Genomic DNA, 21,697 nt, shown 5'->3' with positions numbered 1-21,697 from the left:
GATGCCCAGAAATCTCTCTTTCATGGGGGGGCATTGTTATATCCCTCTCAAATAAATTACCCTTGGGATGAAATCTTGGGTTAAGGTTTCAATAAGCACATGACATATTTGCATTTTATAATAGTATTGCAGTACTTCTTCAATCTATAAAACAATGATGATCTTTTATTGAATGCACTAGAATAAACAAGAACTCAGACAACAATTGATTTCACCAACAAACACTATAAAGTAGGGTCAATTCAACAAGCAATTACCGGAATTACAAAATCCAGAGTTTCCCAATAACACATATAGTTTCTAGGCTTACAATTGTAGTTATTCCCTTGTTTCCACACAACGATGCCAACAAACCTTGTTGAACCCTACACCGTTATTCAGCTCCTGCTGCCTCAATTCCCTAGTCAATTGGCACACTAATTGCTTCCTTGGGTCCTTGTTGTTAGCCAATCGTAGCCTCAAATCCCTTAGCAGGGCCCCCTAGGCCACTTGTTTCCTTGTATTTGACCCCATGCCAACTTGTTGTAGGTTAAAATTCCACTTCAGGCAGCCCGCTAGCATAGACAACCAATTTATTGCTCTATCTCCAACCCTTATTGCCTCAGAACCTAGGTTTCATCCCTCGCTTGCCTTGGAAATATGGTTAGTCGCCTCAGAAGGATTAGTACCATCCCTTGGCGCCTCAAAAGCTATGTTCCAGCCCTTGCTTACCTCAGAAAGATCGTTTTCTACCTTGGAAACATTGGTTCCAAACATCGTTGCCTCAAAGCTAAGTTCCAACCAAAATTCTGTCACTTTTAGCAAGAAAGATAGAAGGATTGGCTAGGGTGGAATATTTCACCACCAAATCCAATCAGAAACAGGGGTCTTATAAACCCTCCAAAAGCCTCAACCCAAAATCAAAAAGAGTAACAATCCATGATGATTATAATGACTCTCCTCCCTTCCTTTTATAGATTCTCTTTGGGGCATTTCCCTCCTAAATTCAAATTTTAGTTACTTGCAAGTTTCCCTCCATCTGCCACGATTTTATTTTTATAATCTAATGTTACCTAAGTAACATTATATAATAATTACCCCCACCCCACCTTTTTAAATGACTATAGCCTATGGGGTTAAATATGCTACTACGTCCTTCCTTGGGCCAATTAATTTGAATGGAACATTCCAAATGCCCAAGAGCACCCCTTTCTGGGGGATAAGGGGGGGTAGGGGGTGCGACCCAAAAGTCCCCCTTTTGGGGACACTCATCCCCACACCAAGGAAATGTACCCTATTGTGTTTCCCCAAAAGGGGGATTTGGGGAAATGTTTACCCAACCCCCTCCATGATGATTATAATGACTCTCCTCCCTTCCTTTTATAGATTCTCTTTGGGGCATTTCCCTCCTAAATTCAAATTTTAGTTACTTGCAAGTTTCCCTCCATCTGCCACGATTTTATTTTTATAATCTAATGTTACCTAAGTAACATTAAATAATAATTACCCCCCCCCACCTTTTTAAATGACTATAGCCTATGGGGTTAAATATGCTACTACGTCCTTCCTTGGGCCAATTAATTTGAATGGAACATTCCAAATGCCCAAGAGCACCCCTTTCTGGGGGATAAGGGGGGGGAGGGGGCGCGACCCAAAAGTCCCCCTTTTGGGGACACTCATCCCCACATCGAGGAAATGTACCCTATTGTGTTTCCCCAAAAGGGGGATTTGGGGAAATGTTTACCCAACCCCCTCCCCCAACAAAAAATCCCAAGAGTGGGGGAAACATGTGGAGCACACCCCCGACCCTAACAAATCCCAGGAGTGCGTAAACATGGGGAGCACACCCCCACCCTAGGGGATGCATCCCCGTGGAACATTGGTCATAAATTCTCAATCATAATCCTAACACTTAGAAACGCAATCATATGAACAAAGATAGTGATCATAAATATAGATCCACCCTAATGAGCATATATAAGCACTTATAGTTACAAGGATGCAATAATGAAATGCCAGTGGTCCTTTATAAATGTAGGAACAACATCATTATATGCAGGTTGCAATCTATAAAACAATGATGATCTTTTATCGAATGCACAAGTAGTATATACATGAACTCAGACAACAGTTGATTTCACCAGCAAACACTATAAATTCCCTTGTTGCCACACAATCACACCAACAAGCCTTGTTGCTAACCTACATTGTTATTTAGCGATTGCTACCTCATTTCCCTAGTCAATCGACACCCTAATTTTTTCCTTAGATCCTTGTTGTTAGCCAGTTGTAGACTCAAATCCCTAAGCAGGCCCCCCTAGGCCACTGTATGCCTTGTATCTAACTCTACGCCAACTTGTTGTAGGTTAAAACTCCATTTCATGCAGCTAACTAGAATAGACAACCAATTTGTTGCTCTATCTCCAACCCTTCTTACCTCAGAAACTAGGTTTCATCCCTCACTTGCCTTAGAAAGATGGTTAGTTGCCTCAGAAGGATTAGTTCCATCCCTTGGTGCATCAAAAAATAAGTTCCATCCCTTGCTTGCCTCAGAAAGATGGTTTTTCTACCTTAGAAGGATTGGTTCCAACCCTCGCTGCCTCAAAAACTAGGTTCCAACCAAAATTCGGTCACCTACAGCAAGAAAGAGAGAAGACTTGGCGAGGGTGGAATATTTGACCACCAAAACCAATTAGATAAAAAAAAGGGGGGTCTTAAAAACCTCCAAGAGCCTCAACCCAAAATCAAAAAGAGTAACAATCCATGATGAATATAATGACTCTCCTCCCTTCCTTTTATAGATTCTCTTTTGGGCATTTCCCTCCTAAATTCAAATTTCAGTGGTTTGCAAGTTTACCTCCATCTGCCCCAATTTTATTTTTATTATCTAATGTTACCTAAGTAACATTAAATAATACTTACCCCCATTTTTAAATGACTATAGCCTATGGGGTTAAATAGGCAGTATACTTCACATACTTCAGCGGTATGCTCTGATACCGATGTAACGAACAAGGTTTGTATACCTGCAATAATCTTTAGAATACTTCGCAGACAAAGACATCCATTGTAAGACAAGTAATTGTATATCGAATAGTATATAAAAGAAATTGATGAGATATGAGACGAATACAATGAGGGTGAGGGCCTGCTTATATACCCTAGGCAAGTACCTCTTCACCAACGGTTATGTCCTTAGCGAAATACCTTTTCATTAACTAGTTACTAATTAATCATTATTTATTACTATTATTCTTTTACATTAATTGTATTGTTTTATATATATTTTTATTCATAACATTGCCTTCCTCTTCAAAAAGCTTTGTCCTCAAAACTTACTAATGAAAGGGCTTGATCTCTTTTCCCATTTCGATTATCTTCTTGTCTTTGAAATTTCATCTTCGTTGATACAAGACGATATGATGCTCTGAGTGATAGACAAAATTGTCGGACTAAGAATGGATCGGAACATCCCAGATTAACCTTTTCTGGAACCTCTCGATCACTAGAATTTTGTAATAAATTGTTATCATAGGACTGGATCCTGCAAACTTCAGTATTCCTTGGACCATAAATTTGTTGCTTCTGTTCTGAACGGTTCAAATATGTAGACTTAGTTGCCTTCTCCTGTGATTCGAATGTCGATAAGGAACTCTTGCAGTTTGATCTTTCCCTAATTTGTTTGTGGTGATTTCCCGATTTACCTCAGGTAGTGTTGTTGTTGAGTTGGTTACTGAACAATCACTTGGAATTTCCATTGTTTGAACTGCAATATTTGCATTGGTTTTAATAGGTTTCTCTTCTTCTTGAGTTGTGATATTGACTGGGTCAGAGTTCGTATTTTTTTCTTCAACTTTGACTGAAGACTTCGACACTTCTTTCGTGAAAAAATCTACTAATTTGTTGTTCAATGATTTCGTGTCATTTTTAAGTTTCTTAATTTGAGTAGACTCTGATTATGATTTTTGAGACGTGAGAATTCCTAATTTTCTAAGTCAACTTTATTTTGGCATTCAAGCTTCTCGTCTTTTAAACACTTGATTTGTCCTAATAATTTTTTGTTAAAGTCCTTTAAGTGTAAATTTTCCTCTTCTTTCTCTGATAGACTTTCGTTGAATTTCTTGTCAAAACTTTCTTTTTCTTGTTCTAAATTGTGCTTCTTAGTTTTAGACTTTTTGACTTGTACAAGTAGTTTCTGGATATGATCTTTTAAAGGAGAATTTTCTTCGTTTTTATCGGATATGGCCTCCTCAAGCTCTTTTTGCTTCTCCGATATTGAGTTTTGATTTATTTGAGGTATCAATTTTGTAACATCCTTAAATTCTTCTAATGAGGACATTATCGATTTTGACTTCATTGTCATGTCTTGAAATGTGATTATCTTTCCCTTATAAGAAAACATACAAAAAAAATCTCTATGTTTAACATGATCGCACCCAATTCCCTAAACCAAGGTTGACTAAGAATTATGTGAACCTCTATGGCATACATTTTTAGAACACGAAATTGGGATATGAACTCATAATGATCTATTGTTATTTGTAAATCATTAATTTCATATTTTTTTCCAAAAATATATGTTGTTTCGCCTACATTGGCATCTGAAATTAACAGTCGATTCGCCAAATTAATATTTATGTAATTTTCGTCGTTGCTTGTAATAATAGTGATATTAACTTTTTTCCCTTGGATAGTCCCTCTTAATGTAGTTAACTTAACATGTGTTATTATAATACCCTTACCGGAAAATCGTCCTTCCTTCATTTCTGAATTAGACTCCATTTGCTTCATCTCGAATATTAAATACTTTTGTCCCCTTCTTTTTGTAATTAAAACTAGAAAATTTACCTTCCTTTTTTTAAGACAGAGACCTTTTAATTAATTGTACTATTTAACATAGTTGGTTCACTTATATATATATATATATATATATATATATATATATATATATATATAACCAACCTTCCACCTTTTTTTTTATGTGACGTCAATATACCATATGTTAATTTAAACATTGTTATTTTAGTCTTGGATTAATTGAACCTTGTAAATAATTCCTTTTACGTTATAAAGGGTCATTTGAATATTTAGAATGGTGGTAGCATATCGTGATGAAAATGAGCCACAAATTAATTAACATATTGAGAACAAGGGAAGTCGATGAATCTTACGTTTTGACCCAATGTCCAGTGCAAAATTTTTTATCAGAGATTTTGAATGGCCAATGGTACTAATTATACGCAATTTGGAGTTTACCAGCGTGTTAAGCCTGATGTTTCTAAATTTTAGACATGAGAAAGATGGATGCGACTTGGAAACAGCGATGTTTGCGGTCTATCACTGTTGTTGTCGATCGTCTGTCGATGGCAGTTGTTGTCTGTCCAGGCGCTACGACTAACGACAACGACTATCTTTCTGCGAGGCTGTGGTTGTGTGCAGCAGTGTTGGTTCTCAACAATGACTATGGCAAAGTTCGTGGCTTGGCGGCGTCTACAGAGGCCGCAATAGTGGCAGATGGGATGAAGGAGGATGGACGAAACATGGTGCGTTGGTGTGGTTATGGGGTGAGTGGTAATGTCTACCATGACGGTGATGATAGAACAACCGAGATCATCTGGTGGCAGCATGGAGTTGCTAGACAGTGGTCGAAAGGGTGGTGGTAGGCGGTCTGCGCTGTTGGTTGCTGCAAGTTCGAGTGGCGGCTACGTTGGTAGCTGTTTCTTTTATTTATTTTGATTTATTTATTTACTTATTTATATATATGCTTTTTATTTTTTATTTTTCTATATGTATTTTTTTCAGGGTTTTACATATTTACTTCTCTTTTCATTTTCATTTTTTTTATTTTTAAATTTATAACTTTTTTTAAATTATTTTTTTTAAATACCTTCTATTTTTCTCTCTTTTTTTATAATTTTTTTCTATAATATATGCACTTTTTTCTTCTTTTTCTAATATATATATATGGCCAAAGACCTGACACGAAATGGAGAATCTCCAAAATTCTTGTAGCGAAACGCATTCAATTTCACAACAACAAAGTTGAGGCAAGGTTGATGGCCAAAGGCCAGATCAAACTGGTTATGTGCAACAGTTGAGCGCCAGAGGATCAAACAGCTCTGATACCAATGTAACGAACAAAGTTCGTATACTTCAGCGGTATGCTATGTTACCAATGTAACAAACAAAGTTTTTGTACCTGCAATAATCTTCAGAATACTTCGAAGACAAAGACATCCATTGTAGGACAAGTCATTGTATATTGAATAGTATATAAAAGAAATTGATGAGATATGAGATGATTACAATGAGGGTGAAGGTCTGCTTTTATACCCTAGGCAGGTACCTCTTCACCAACGGTTATGTCCTTAGGGCATAACTTTTCATTAACTAGCTAATGACTAATCATTATTTATTATTATTATTATTATTATTATTGTTTTATATATATTTTTATTCATAACAGGCTAGTACTTCCTTCCTCGGGCCAATTAATTTGAATAGAACATTACAAACACCTAAAAGCACCCCTTTTTTTGGGGGCTGGGGGGGTCACCTAAAATTCCCCCTTTTGGGGACACACATCCCCACTGTTGAAGAATCTAGGGCAAATGGGTTAATAAGATTCTTCTCACGATGATAACTATTTGTGAGGTACATTTTACTTTTTCTTATTAGCACAATCTTCTCTTGTTATTATTAGAGTATGTTTTCTCACTTCATCAAATAGTTACCAAAACAAAAGAGACAAGAACACAAGATGTTGGCTTTTTGCCAGGGCCAAAACCTCTCACTCTTTGAGAGGAAAACCCGCACAAATTCTTCTTATAGATATTCCAATTGACGAATACCAATACCATGACCCTTGACCTATTTGGCCACTCCAAGACCAAGAGAACAATCTTCTTCTTCATCATTCTTGAGATCATCATCACTGCTATTGAAGTCATCCTTGTTGTAACATTGAGGCCATCGCTACTGCACCACTAAGATCATTATTGTTGCACCATTGTTGTACCTTCACCGAGATCTTCACCATAACAACGAGATCTCTATACTGGGATATGTATGTATATATATATATATGAGAGTTGCACCTAGATTCACTTAGATCATGACCTTGTAGCCATGTATCCATCAAGATCATGATTGTATCTATGCAGAGACCATCATTGCATCTATGCCGAGATTATGATTGCGTCTAAAATGTATGTCGAGACAAAGTGTGTCACTGTGGGATTACCGAGATCCTCCTCATCACAAATATGCTGAGACTGCAAGGAGACAGGTCCGAGCCCTTTTCTATGGTATTTGAGGTTGCTTCTATGATCATTGTATAAGTAGGTCGAGACTTCATCTCTGTGGTACCCATCTGAAAAACACAGAGATACTTGTTTGAATTCTCTGCCTTCTATGGTGATCCTAGCCGCATATAAATAGTGGTTTGCCTCTACACTTGAGCCGACATGTCATGTTGAACGGGTGTGTCTCCATAGGTGAGCCGACAAGACTTCCTTTGTTATTGTTTGGAGGTCGACTTCTTCAAGAGGGATTGTGCTTGTCTTTGAAGGGCTTCTAGACATTTCTATAGACTTGTATACATTAAACATAAGCTCAAGAAGAGCTCTTCATACATGACATTAATTCTAGACTCTAAATGACAAATCCTATTATTCTAAAATCACTTGCTCATGAAACCAGTGAAGCATGTTTACAATAATAATTTTGTTATCTTTATTACATCATTTACATCAGTGATAATTACATGTCATTATGAAGACCGAACCTAGTTACAGTTTCTTCAACACCCACACCGAGGAAATGTACCCCGTTGCGTTTCCCCAAAAGGGGGATGTGAGGAAATGTTTACCCAACCCAACCCCCTCCCCACAACAAAAAATCCCAAGAGTGGGGGAACATGTGGAGCACACCCCCCCACCCTAACAAATCCCAGGAGTGGGGGAAACATGGGGAGCACACCCCCACCCTAGGGGATGCAACCCTATGGAACACTAGTCATAAATGCTCTAATCACAATCCTAATGCTTAGAAATGCAATTATGGCAATCATATGAACAAAGACAATGATCATAAATATAGATCACCTGTTTACTTGGCTCTGATGATAATTGCATTACTGCAAATGGAGGTTTTTCCACTTATCTATGAATTCATTCATTTAGTGTTGATAGGATGCTTGAAACACTTGACCTTATTGGGACTCCGGAAAATGTGATGCCCCATTTGATTTCATCAACAATGTGAAGTTTGGCCCCTATTTTTTAGCAAAAGACTCCACAAACCAATAGACAGATGGTTGATTTAAGCAACCCCCTTGTTATTTATGTTTATTTACATGAGATGTGTTGAAAATGTAGAGTATCAGAGCATCATTGAACTTCTAGAAACCAAAAAATCAAGGGTACCCCACTTGACATAACAAAGCGTCAACTCGAAAGTGACAGGCATTGTTGGCATGACAATGAGAAACACTTCTAATTTGCTTGCCACCCTCTCAAACAAAATCCATGATTGACAAAGGGCAACATTAAAACTCAACACTCTTAACAATGTTACTGGTCTACTTCATAAAATTGCATTTAAGTGTTGGCTTAACATACTACAAAAGGAAACCAACATCCCCCTTCCCCTCTTTCACCTACATAAAATTTTAGAGAATGCTTAACCATTGAAGCGACTGGACTTTAAACAGTGATAATATAATATACCTCCAAAACTTATTTGACAACTTTCAACGGCATCATGTCGAAAACTTGCTCCACTCTAAACATAAAAAAGTTCCCAAAGAGATACCTAGTGTTATTTTAATTGCATTAAATACAATACACCTATCGTGGGTATTAAGCTGAACTTTTTCGGTAATCTGTCATTAAGCAAACTCAGCACTTCTCTGTTGTCCAAACAGGAGAAAATTCAGCCCTTCTCTACTGTTACAGACACAACATACTCAGCAGCCCTACTTGGGCAAGGCCTACTTTCCACATGCCCTCATGGCCCTCCACAGGTCTAAGGCCTACTAGGCCTTCTCCTCCACAAGAAGTTCTTTTGCCAACCACAAGAATCAACCAGTCACTCTTGTACTTATACTTTTTCCAAAGGGTGCAATACCATGGGTCTATACCGTGGCCTCTAAGAATATCATGGGTCTATGGGTGCAAAGCCTCCATCAATAAGACCACTTGCCCCACACGTGAGAATACTCCCGATGCTACCCAAAACATCAACACTCCCTCTTAGCGAGGGATGTAACCTCACAACGCCACCGAAAAGTGGCTCTGCCTTCGAACCTTGAACACATTTACACCCTTGATTGACTACCACAGCTTTTCCATATGAGACACATTTCCAACCTTGATCAGCTACCACAGCTATTTCATATGACACAGAAGCAATTACCACTTTATGAAAAGGACCTTTCTTCGAAGACAACCTGCTCCTAGAAGCCTCCCAATCCTGAGCATCCTGTATGACCACCTTGTACCATGACAATATTGGAAAACTACTCTCTCCCGTTTGCATGGTCATCCCGTACAATGACTCTTGGAAGACTACCATCTCCCACCTAAATGGCCATCTCGTACCATAACTTCCTATACCTGAAACTTGTCTTCGTCTTGTTGTATAATGTAACTAGGTCCGGTCTTCATAATGACATGATCTTTGTAAATGATGTTTGAAAGAGAACAAAATTATTTTTGTATGACTTGTTGCATGGGTTTCATGAGCAAGAGGTTTATTTATTAGTGGCTCCCATTGAGAGCCTTAGGATTTATTAATAAGTCAAAGAGTCATTGTCATGTATGAAAAAGCTCAACTTGAAACTATGTGTAATGTATACAAGTCTATAGAAATGTCTAACAGCCCTCCAAAGACAATCCTCTTGAGGAAGTCAGCCAGCAAAAGGAGTTAAATACACTTCATGTCGGCTTACAATTAAAAGTCACATCCCTTCGTTGGTTCAAGTCGATAAATATGGAGGACAAACTACTATATATACCCAGCTAGGGTCTGTGCAAAACAGAGGTACAGGAACTCAGATTCCTCAGTAATTTCGATGGGTACAGTGAGGCTCAGGGATCTGGGATCCTCTGCAATCTTCAGAGGAATACAAGTTCTGAGATCCACATTACAGGAGTATAGATTTTGGATGTCTCTACAACTGAGATGGGTAATTACAGAGATAAGTATCTTTGTGTCTCGGCCTCCTCATGATCACAATCTCAGCATACTAAAATGCAGTCATGATCCATACTAAACACAGTCACTGTCTCGGTGATCTCTTAGTAATACGCTCGTCTTAATTATGATGAAGAGGATCACGATGATCCCACAGTAGCACATACAGTCTCAGCCTATTTGTTATGATGAGGATAATATACTCTCGGCTTGCTCACTGTCACAGTCTCAACATAACTACAATGATGAGGATCTCGGTGCAGGGAGAGAACATACCCTGTCTCGACATACTAAACAGTCTCAGCATATCTATGATGACGAAGATCTCAATGCATGGAGAAAACACAATCATAGACTCGGTATATTTGTGATGAAGAGATCTCACAGTGACACACCATACTAAATGCAGTCATGATCTCAGCACAGTTTCAATTATGATCTCGGTATAGATATAATCCTGATTAAGACATAATTACAAGGTGAAGATCTCAGTGAAGATGTGACAATGGTGCAGCAGCAATAATCTCATTGTTATGAGCATCTCAGTCAAGGTGCTGTAATGATAACCTCGGTGAAGCAGCAGTGATGATGATGATCTCAGCAATAACAAAGAAGAGGATTGGTGTCTTGGTCTCGGAGTGGATTAATAGGTCAAGGGTCATGGTCCTGGTATTCATCAATTGGAATCTCTATAAGAGGAATTTTGTGCAGGGTTTCCTCTCAAAGAGTGAGGTTTTGGCCCTGGCAAAAAGCCAACATTGTGTGTTCTTGTCTCTTTTGTTTTTGGTAACTAATTGATGAACTAAGCAAACACACTCGAATCATAAGGAAAGATTGCACTAATAAGAAAAGTTAAAAGAACCTCACAAATAGTTATTATGAGAAGAAGAATCTTATTAACTCTAATTGCCCTAGGTTCTTCAACATGGTATCAGAGCTAAGGTGTTGAAGTCAAAGTAAGGGCGGCAAAAAGAGACATTCAAGGATCAGCTTCAAGAAGGGCATCAAAGCAAGTTGAAGGGCCTTGTCAAAATTGAAGGATCAGTCTACAAAAGGCGTCTATATAATCAAGGAGACAGTCTGCAACAGCAAGAACTTTTGACTCCACAGTCATCATCAAAAGGCCACCAAGACTCTTATCAAGATGTCTACAAAGCAATGAAGCTCAAAGGAATTCAAAATCAAAGATCACATCATCTTGAAAAAGGTTGAAACCCTAGAAGCAGTCCTGATCTACACTACAAAAGAAGGCAAATCATATTTAAGGCAATAAGGCGTGGACATCTTCAAAATATCATCTCCTTGCCCTAGAAGAAGATCATCCGAGGAAGCAGCAAATCATCCTCATCAAAAGGAGCAACCTTTTCTATTGAGGAAAGGCTCTCTCATTTGAAATAAGATCATCCAAGAAGAAGCTCTAATATATGTTCTTCAACCATCATCAAAGCAATTAAGGTGAAGATTTCATCTTCACATGTCAAGTAAGTATCTTTTCATTATATAATTAATTTTGGTTAAATGACTTCGTGTTTGCAAGGAAATCTATAAATCGGTTGCGTCATCAAGATTCCATTGCATAAGAAAGGAGGATAGATATAGTCACCCGGAAGAGAAGTTATATGAAATCAGTCCTAGGTCCTCTCATCCATATGTACCAGGAGAGGTGACATAAAAGAGAGATATGATATGCTAGAAGATATACTCTCTGAAATACAGTGAAGAAGGTCATATCACTTAGACCTAATTGAAGGTATCAAAGAATGAAGGAATATCTTCATAAGATCTCAATTGGGAGATGAAGATAATCATCATTGTTCTAACTGATAGGCAAGGTAACAAATGTCCATGAACAAGAAGGTTACCTCATTCAACAATTTGTGGTCTCTATGCTAGATAGAGAAAAGTTGATGGCAAAAGTATTGAAGGTTAAAGGACTCAAACATGTGCAGAAAGGAAAGGGAAGTTTGATCCTCAAATAGTATAGCTAAGATTCAATGCTATGGAAAGATTATGGAAAGAAAACTCATATCGTCGGAAGCATGGGAAATTTGATCCCCGAATAGTATAGCTAAGATTCAATGCTATGGAAATATTATGGAAAGATACTCATATCGTCGGAAGGATGGAGGAAGCTGAAGAAAAGGACAAAGGAAAGAGGGAGTAACAAATCTCTACTATGATTGAGATGATATCCCTCACAAAAGGATCCTATCATAAGCTCCTAAATCTTTTGTTACACATATGACCATGATAATAAGATGTATCGTGGCATCATGGAAGCATTAGAAACAAGAGCTCATGACATCACCATGTCAATCATGAAGGACAAACTCCATGGCAGTCAAACATGAAGGATATAGCTCTTGGGAACCTCATTGAATATTGAAGGAAAGAAAGATGTCATCCAGGACAAGGCTCATCATACATCAAGTCAAAAAGGAAACATCTACCAGATGGGGATATGCAAGATCCTCAAGATTCTTTGATGAAATCCTCATCGAAGGGTTCACTTATCTAGAGAGGAAGAAAGTGTTTCATCAAAAACTCCAACTTGTGGAATTCATGTTATGGTGACATAAGAGAAGAAGCAGATCAAGGGGTTGAAGACACTTCAATCAAGGAAGTTGTTGGAAGAAGCCTAGATGACCTAAAAGGTTAAATGAGGTATATATGCTTGTGTTTAATATCATAATGTCATGTCATATGGCTACAGGTAACATGGATCATTACTATCTTGAGAAGCATGATCAAGAGAAAAAGGATCTCCTCCTCTAGAAAAATGTAGAAAGACATAAGTCACTCTAGATGAAATCAACATAATATGTCCTCATATGAAGTATGAGGTGGTTCACTACAATTAAGAAACTCTGATTGAAAGCTCCTAGGAATGGAATGTGTGACGAAGGAAGAGAAGTGAGATATGCAACCCTAATGAAGGCGATCAACATCCAAAAGACCAAGAAGACTTGACTAGGAAATCTCCCAAAAAGATATGAAGACTCTGATGGAAAAGATGAAGACCCTTGACAATGGATATCTTTGGGAGATGTGTCAACATGTAGGCAGGATGTTGATACCTATAGCAAGATGTCATGATGAAGAGCCATCTCGTAAGGCATGATTTGATTTAATATTATGTTTTGATTTCTTGAATAATATCTGGATGAGTTCATGTAGGGCTGCTTGAACAAGAGTTGTAAGTACAAGTACAACTAGCATTCATGTGGTGGATGGAAGAAGCATAATGAGAAAGAATTAGTCATATGAAGAAGGTTCAAAATATGTACCAAGAAAGCCACTTTCAATGAAGAAAGGAATGACATGACGAACTAAGGAGGAAAGTGATCGATGGTTGTTGCCCTACAAGAAAGAAGCTACTGAATTTCATGACATCAAGGAAAGAAGTTGATCAAGCAAGGACCCACGAAGAAGAAGTTGTTGATGTATAGGAGAGTCCCTAGCTAAGAGGGAGCTCTGAAAAGTCCCTAATTAAGAGGGAGCTTGGGAAAGTTCCTAGTCAGAGGGAGCTTGGGTACATTCCTTCAAGGAATGGGCATATCTTCCCCAGTTGAGAGGGAGAGATAGACACAACATTCTTGTCTTCATTTGGGAAGAAAGAATGGAGGATTGGGTAATCATCTGGCATTTGATACTCTTTGAGGATGTGTAAGGCATCCAAGATAAGAGTAGGCAAGAGGACTGATATTCTTTGAGGGCTAGGAACCCAAGATAAGAATAGTCCTAGAAGGTCATGCTCAGTGAACACCCGGGTGGGTATGTACCTTGAGAGACAATGATGAAGGTGTCTATAGTCATTGGTCTCACCAACATTGTGCTCTGATCTAATGACAGATAGAGTTGTCAGTCAAGGCCTTGTTGTGGAAACAATGTTGGTTACTGATGCTATACAAATGGATTATCAATCTGATTCTTCTTATGAGAAATTTTTCAAAATGAGAATGACCAAGTACTATTATGAGCACCTCCCTAGTTAAGAGGGAGTGTTGTAGAATGTAACTAGGTTCGGTCTTCATAATGACATGATCTTTGTAAATGATGTAATAAAGAGAACAAAATTATTCTTGTATGATTTGTTCCATGGATTTCATGAGCAAGAGGTTTATTTATTAGTGGCTCCCATTGAGAGCCTTAGGATTTATTAACAAGTCAAAGAGTCAATGTCATGTATGAAGAAGCTCTTCTTGAGCCTATGTGTAATGTATACAAGTCTATAGAAATGTCTAACATCCCTCCAAAGACAAGCACAATCCTCTTGAAGAAGTCGGCCAGCAAAAGGAATTAAATACACTTCATGTTGGCTTACAATTAAAAGTCACATCCCTTCACTGGTTCAAGTTGACTAAATATGGAGGACAAACTACTATATATAGCTAACTAGGGTCTGCGCAAAACAGAGGTACAGGAACTCAGATTCCACTGTAATTTCAATGGGTACAGTGAGGCTCAAGGAACTGGGATCCTCTGCAATCTTCAAAAGAATACAAGTTCTGAGATCCACATTACATGAGTATAGATTTTGGATGTCTCTGCAACTGAGATGGGTAATTACGGAGATAAGTATCTTTGCGTCTTGGCCTCTTCATGATCACAATCTCGACATACTAAAACGCAGTCATGATCCATACTAAACGCAGTCACTGTCTCAGTGATCTCTTAGTAATGCACTCTCGTCTTAATTATGATGAAGAGGATCACAACGATCCCACAGTAGCACATACAGTCTCAGCATATTTGTTATGATGAGGATAATATACTCTTGGCTTGCTCACTATCACAGTTTCGACATAACTACAATGATGAGGATCTCAGTGCATGGAGAGAACATACTATGTCTCGGCATACTAAACAGTGCCATCATATCTATGATGACGAAGATCTCAATGCATGGAGAAAACACAGTCATAGACTCGGTATATTTGTGATGAAAATATCTCACAGTGACACACCATACTAGATGCAGTCATGATCTCAGCACAGTTTCAATTATGATCTCGGTATAGATATAATCCTGATGAAGACATAATTACAAGGTGAATATCTCAGTGAAGATGTGACAATGGTGCAGCAGCAATAATCTCGTTGTTATGAGTATCTCAGTGAAGGTGCAGTAATGATAACCTCGGTGAAGCAGCAGTGATGATGATGATCTCAGCAATAACAAAGAAGAGGATTGGTGTCTTGGTCTTGGAGTGGCTTAATAGGTCAAGGGTCATGGTCTTGGTATTCGTCAATTGGAATCTCTATAAGAAGAATTTTGTGCGGGTTTTCCTCTCAAAGAGTGAGAGGTTTTGGCCCTGGCAGAAAGCCAACATCGTGTGTTCTTGTCTCTTTTGTTTTTGGTAACTATTTGATGAACTAAGCAGACACACTCTAATAATAAGGAAATATTGTACTAATAAGAAAAGTTAAAAGAACCTCACAAATAGTTATCATGAGAAGAAGAATCTTATTAACTCTAATTGCCCTAGATTCTTCAACACATCTGAGTTGTTGACTCCTTTTGAAGCTTGACTCCCTCCTAAGCCTGCTCACTCCCTCTAACTCTAAATCACAAGCCTTCTCAGCCCTCACGATCTCTGCTTGACCTTCACTCCAAGTTTCTCACTTGGATCTCCAATGGCTATCTGAACCCTCTACCGATCTCGATCATTGCTTCTCATCCCCTCTACTATCTCAAGATTAGATATGGCCCTTGCTCAGCCCCTCCATGCTCATATCTTTTTACAAGACCTTCACACTTAGATCATAATGAGTCTCAAAGTCATTTCTCTCTATTTACGCACCAAGCTACAATTGTCCACAACTCCTCATTTGAACGATTTGCTCCATGTCTCATTAGACCTATTGATCCTGGCCTTCAACGCCCATACAAGCAATTTGTCATACTTAGCCAACTCTCTTGGCATGGTTCTTCAAAACATTGTTGCTACCTGCAATAGTTCCTACTGCTCACTCTCAAAGCTATCACTTGTGCAAATCTCATATCCAACTGCCCTTCTCAGATACCATGCTCCGATACCAAGTTAGATTTGGTGCATTAGACTCAACACAAACACACTAGATCTGATAACAGCTTCCACTTAATTTTACTTGGTTGATAAACTAAAACGCACTAATGTGTCTAACTTTTACACAACAGAAACTTTAAAATTGGCAATGAGATCATGCATAGTAAACAAAAAACTTCAGCCCCAAAACACAATTTGCATTAGCCCTTCAACAAGAATCTAGGGATCCCATACAAGGGAAAATGGCACTTTTACAATGCCCAGGAAATGCCAAATCACAAGGGAAAACTTGCACAAGAAAACCCTTGTCCTCACTCCTAAAACCCTCCTCAATCTCCATGCCACAGTGTACCCATTGTACTTGCCACAGTCCACTCACTATTCGTTGCCCCTGTAGTTGTCCAATCACTAGAAGTCAACAACAAACTCAACCCTTCTTTGTTATCACAACTATAGCATACTCACTAGCCTTATTTGGCTTGCCTAAGGTCTACTTTCTACGAGCCCTCTCAACCCTCCACAGGTCCGAGACCTACTCAACCTTCTCCTCCACAAGATGCTCTCTTACCAACCACAAGAATGAATTACTCACCCTTGTGCATATATTTTTCCAAAGGGTGCAATACCATGGGTTATTAGAATATCATGAGTCATCATAATACCATGGGTCTATGGATGCAAATCCCAATCACTTACCCACTTGGCCCACATGTGAGAATACTCCCAATGCTACCCAAAACGTCAACAATCTTAAGGATCATCAACATCGATTGCTTCTTCAATTGTCAATTAGGTTTATCTCAGGAAGTTGGCAAGAATGATTGCCATCATCCCCACCCAGATTCAATTACCATAAGTGAAATGTTGAGCTCAGAGCAAGTATATTGTTGTAATGGCTTCAAGCCTTGATTTTGAATGACCATGTGCCCTAAAAATCTAGGGTTTACCCTACATACAATCCTCAAAAAGGGGAAGCACTTAGTGGTGTTCGCCAAGCTTTGTAACCTAGATTAAATTTATATTAACAAAAATAAAAAATAAAAAAACTTGCTTGTTCAAACAAACTTTTTTGGTCTCATAATTATAGTCAAAGATTGGTAACACAATTCAAGAAGTTAAAAAATGAAAAGAAAATACAACTAGCAAAACTAGAACAACTTAACAATTGATCAACAAGGAAACAATGCTTGATCCAATTAAATTAGAGATATCTTCAAATGTTGAAGTACAAACAACAAATACAAAATCCTTAACAAATCCAAGTGTCTCTAATAATAAAACTTCAATGGTCAACACAATGACACAAGTGTATGAAGAAGATATAATACCAAATGTGAATCAAGAAAACTGCAAAATTATAACAAGGAAAGATCATGTTACAAAGACACCTTACCGAAATCCCAATCATAAGAGATGATATTTTAGCCAATCTACATAACAAGATCGCTTTGAACAAAGGGAATATTTTACCTATATTATGAAAGAGATCAATTCCAATGCAATTCGGTCTCAAAATACCAATGGTTATTGGAAAGGTAATAGAAAAACTCCTATCCATGAACCCTATAAACACATTTCCATGGTAAAACGAACTAAGACGCATTCACCACTCAACAATACAATAATTTTGTGTTGTATTTCGAAGACCATTGTCTCATTTCTTCGACTCTAACAACATCAAGAACAGTGTACCATATGAATACATAACCTTTGTATGCTTCAGTGTTGCACATATCACAATAATATTCGAATTATCGCAATATTATCGCCAAACCACCCTTCGCCGATATTATCGCCTCAAATTATCACGATAATTTGCATGTTTTGAATTTATCGCAATAATTTAGGTAATAATCGCGATAATTTCGATATTATCAACCTATTTTCTGTCAGTTGTAAATTATTGCCAAAAAAAATTCTTTTAACCCTAATTTTTTAAAAGTAAGTTAGGGGATTGAGTTGTGAGGACACTGCTTATTTCCAACACGCAGATAAGGGGAAATCTATTGTTTTCATTTCAAATTTTTAATATTACCATTAATTGATTCTGGATGTTTGACAATGGTTTCGACCTCATTGGATTTTATATGGAGAAAGAAGAATTTTAGATTCCACTCAAAATCCAGCACAATTAACGGTTTTTAGGATTTCAAGATTGGAAAGATTGCAACGTTTCTACTGGATTTTGTGATGTACGCAGGAATGAAACTAACATTTAATCAATATCAACAAGAAATATATGTACCTTGATGTTGGTGGCATTAATTATTGACCTCCTCCTTCATGACCCTAGTAAAAATGTACACTTCACAAGCAAAATCATTGATTAGGATGTTAAGCTTTTTCTGTCTTATTTTAATTAGTGGGTGATCTTCACGAGTAGGATCCCAATATAGGCAATGATTTTTATGTCATGTAGCTATTTGTTGTGGCATGATTTTATTTGGATTTCAAAGGCCATTTAAAGCCTCTCAGTCAGTATTGATCTACTTTGATTTAGAGGTGGATTGCACTGGATGATATTTTGGTTATATGCACCCTTGCTATACACATGAGAAATTTTTCATATTTGCATATAATAATTTGGATTCATATGGATGCACATAAATTATATGTTCTTTCCAAATTTTGAATGTTTTATGTATTTTTTGGTTGACCAATCTTTTGGTTCAGTTGTGATAACATTATTGAAGATGTTGTGACCATTTTCCATCCAGCAAACAAGGGGAAATTTGTTGTTTTCCTTGTCATGATTCATCTCACGAGATACATTTATTTTTGTTTTGAAACGATTTTGTATCATTCTATTAGATCTTATGACTTAGGACAAATATCATATTTCAATATCGATATCTGATGTATCACTTGACATCTTATTCATCTTATATATCGATTTTTTTTTCATATTTATGTAGCAACGAGTTTGTTTGATGTTGGTGTTGCTTTATAAGTTAAAAAATTGAAGGAAAATTTATTATTTTTTTAATTTTCCCGATATTTTCCCCGATATTGTAATTTAAATTCCCGGCAATAAATTGTTGGTAACGATAAATGTAACATTGGTATGCTTTGAGGATAAAGCAATCTTGTACGAGGAGGCAATGCAACAGATACAAAGTACATAATAATAATATTCAAACAGAACGTCTCTAAAACATGTCTATTTATGTAAGTGACATTCAATGTATAGTTATCATCTATTCATTTATTCATTATTAATTATACATTTATTTATCCATATGGATTCATTTATGCGATCCTTTTTATGCTGAAATTTCAGAAAAATGCAGACTAAGAAATTCTCCAAACTTCATCTGCAATATAAGCTTATTTTGCACTACTAAGCATGCAACTCCTAATTATATTTATTATTGAGAATATATCACAAAAATTTAAGGATGCAATGTCCTTCATTGCTGCCCATATCTACAGACTATGTCACATGCTTCAGGTTTTGGTTTGGGTTCAGCGGCCATGAAATCTGAATAGAAATTGAAATTTAATAGAAATATAAGGAATCTACCAATAACAAAATTCAACTTTTTCTGGTACAAATAAATCAGAAACCGAAATTTCAGAAAGCCAAAAACTTGGCCCCATTTCACAAAGAGAGTAATAAAATTGATCAAAAAACTAACAATTATGTATGGACTAAATTTCCTTTCACCAACACTAAAAGATTTTCATTTAAATGAAACATAGAATTCAAGGACAATAAGCTCATCAGGCAGATAATGGTGAAAATCCAATAAGAAATACACTAAATATGCCAGTTCATCCATCACAGTTGAATTCTTACCTCTGGACCTGTAACCATCTTGGAACTGGCAGGCACTGATGACTGTGTAGTACGCGGATACTGTAGATGTTGTTGTTGCTGCTGCTGCTGCTGCTGCTGTGGCTGCTGCTGTTCAAATTCTTGTTGCTGAAGAGCAATTGCAAGTTGCAAATCTGAACTGCAATAGCATCATAATTGAAGTATTAAAGATAGATAATTTATTCTCATATTTAAGCATAGGATAATAAAGGTATAAAAGTCAAAAATAGAAGTAGAACTTTACAAAAACACATGGAAACCACATGATACAATGGCTGCACTTAAAGCTGCAACTTCTAATCCTCGGCCAAATCTACATTTGAACAAAGCTTTCAAATTTTGCCTTGGAACTGGAAAAATAAAACTGGAACAACTTTCTTTTCATGATCTCAAAAGTATTTGCTTTGACCATGGGCTCAAAGTTCAAACGACAAAATCTGCCCAAGGATTTGCAGTTGAAAGAGAAACTATTCAAAGCTGGAGGGAAATCTAAGGATAGCCACGGCATAGTCTACTACACTCGCAACACCACTATGACGAAAACAAGTGTGATGCTAACGTCCAAAAACAAAGGAGAACCCACTAACAATAAGAAGCCCATGAGATTCCCTAAGATGGTGGAGGTTTATCCCATAGCATGTGAAGGTGCTGGACAAATTTGTGGAATCTTTCTAAGGACACTGTAACAAATAAAATATATATAAATAATGTAAACAATAATAATCGTGAATAATGATTAGTTAACTAGTAATTAGTAATTAGGTTGAAGAGGCATGTCTAAATGAGACACAACTCTTCATGAAGAGACGCTTGATATATAAGCAAGCCTCTTGTTCTCATTGTAAATCATTATCATTCTTATTCATATATTTAATATAATATTCGTATCCTCATGGATATCTTGATATTCCAAGTCTTTTGGAGTAATTAATTTGTAGAAGGAACTTTGTTCGCTTCATTTGGTATCAGAGGAGTTCAGTCCTCTAGGTTGTTTAACCCGTGCCCAAAGCTCGTTCTCCGATCCAAGTTTTTGGCTATCGACTCTTCGTCAAATTTATTGTTGTTGCAGTTCGCAGTTCAAGCATTTCGCTAAATATTTGGGGTTTCTCTGTCTCGCTACCAGGCCTTTGGCTATATATATATATATATATATATATAACAAAAATAATAACAAAGATTATTTAAAAAAAAAATCATAAAAAATAAAATACAATAAAATAAGTGCATAATAAAGATAAGAGGGAATCTTTCCAAGTATATTTAAAACTTTTTACGTGGAGAAGCCCGTGGTTTTAAAAACAACCCATGGTATTTTAAAAAGTTAAAAACAAAAAAAAAACAAAAATAATACGTTTTACTTTTATGTGGAGAACATTTTAACGGAGGTTTTGAAAACAACCCATGGTAATAGCCCATGGTATTTTAACTTTTATGTGGAGAACATTTTAACGGAGGTTTTAAAAACAACCCATGGTAATAGCCCATGGTATTTTAACATTATGACTGTGTCATATGAAAATACGTGACCTTTATATTTATTAAGTGGGGTGACATAAAAATTTATCAAGGAAGTAATTAATTATATGAAAAAAGGGACCAATTTATTATTAAAAAAAGAAGTGAAACTATTATTATTAAAAGATAATAACGTTATTTTGAAAAGGGGTCTTAATAT

General features: G+C 37.0%; 1 protein-coding gene across 2 annotated transcripts in view; it reads right to left on the bottom strand.

The window, feature by feature from the left end:
• LOC149180379 (FAM63A-like protein (DUF544)) overlaps positions 1-21,697 on the bottom strand; it is a 216,988-nt gene that overhangs the window by 61,870 nt on the left and 133,421 nt on the right. The window contains exon 12 of one of the 2 annotated variants that reach the window (XM_089416088.1): positions 20,005-20,161. In XM_089416088.1, the coding sequence (XP_089272214.1) occupies positions 20,005-20,161 (157 nt within the window). Of the gene's footprint in view, positions 1-20,004; positions 20,162-21,697 lie in introns of those variants that run through there. The other variant, XM_089416089.1, reaches the window with a different exon arrangement.

This window comes from Pinus tabuliformis, chromosome 3_2 (assembly GCF_031772625.1).
Source record: "Pinus tabuliformis cultivar Carrire ecotype Pingquan chromosome 3_2, CPIR1, whole genome shotgun sequence".
In the NCBI taxonomy this organism is placed as follows: domain Eukaryota; kingdom Viridiplantae; phylum Streptophyta; class Pinopsida; order Pinales; family Pinaceae; genus Pinus; species Pinus tabuliformis.
This window is presented reverse-complemented; position numbering and strand designations above follow the sequence as displayed.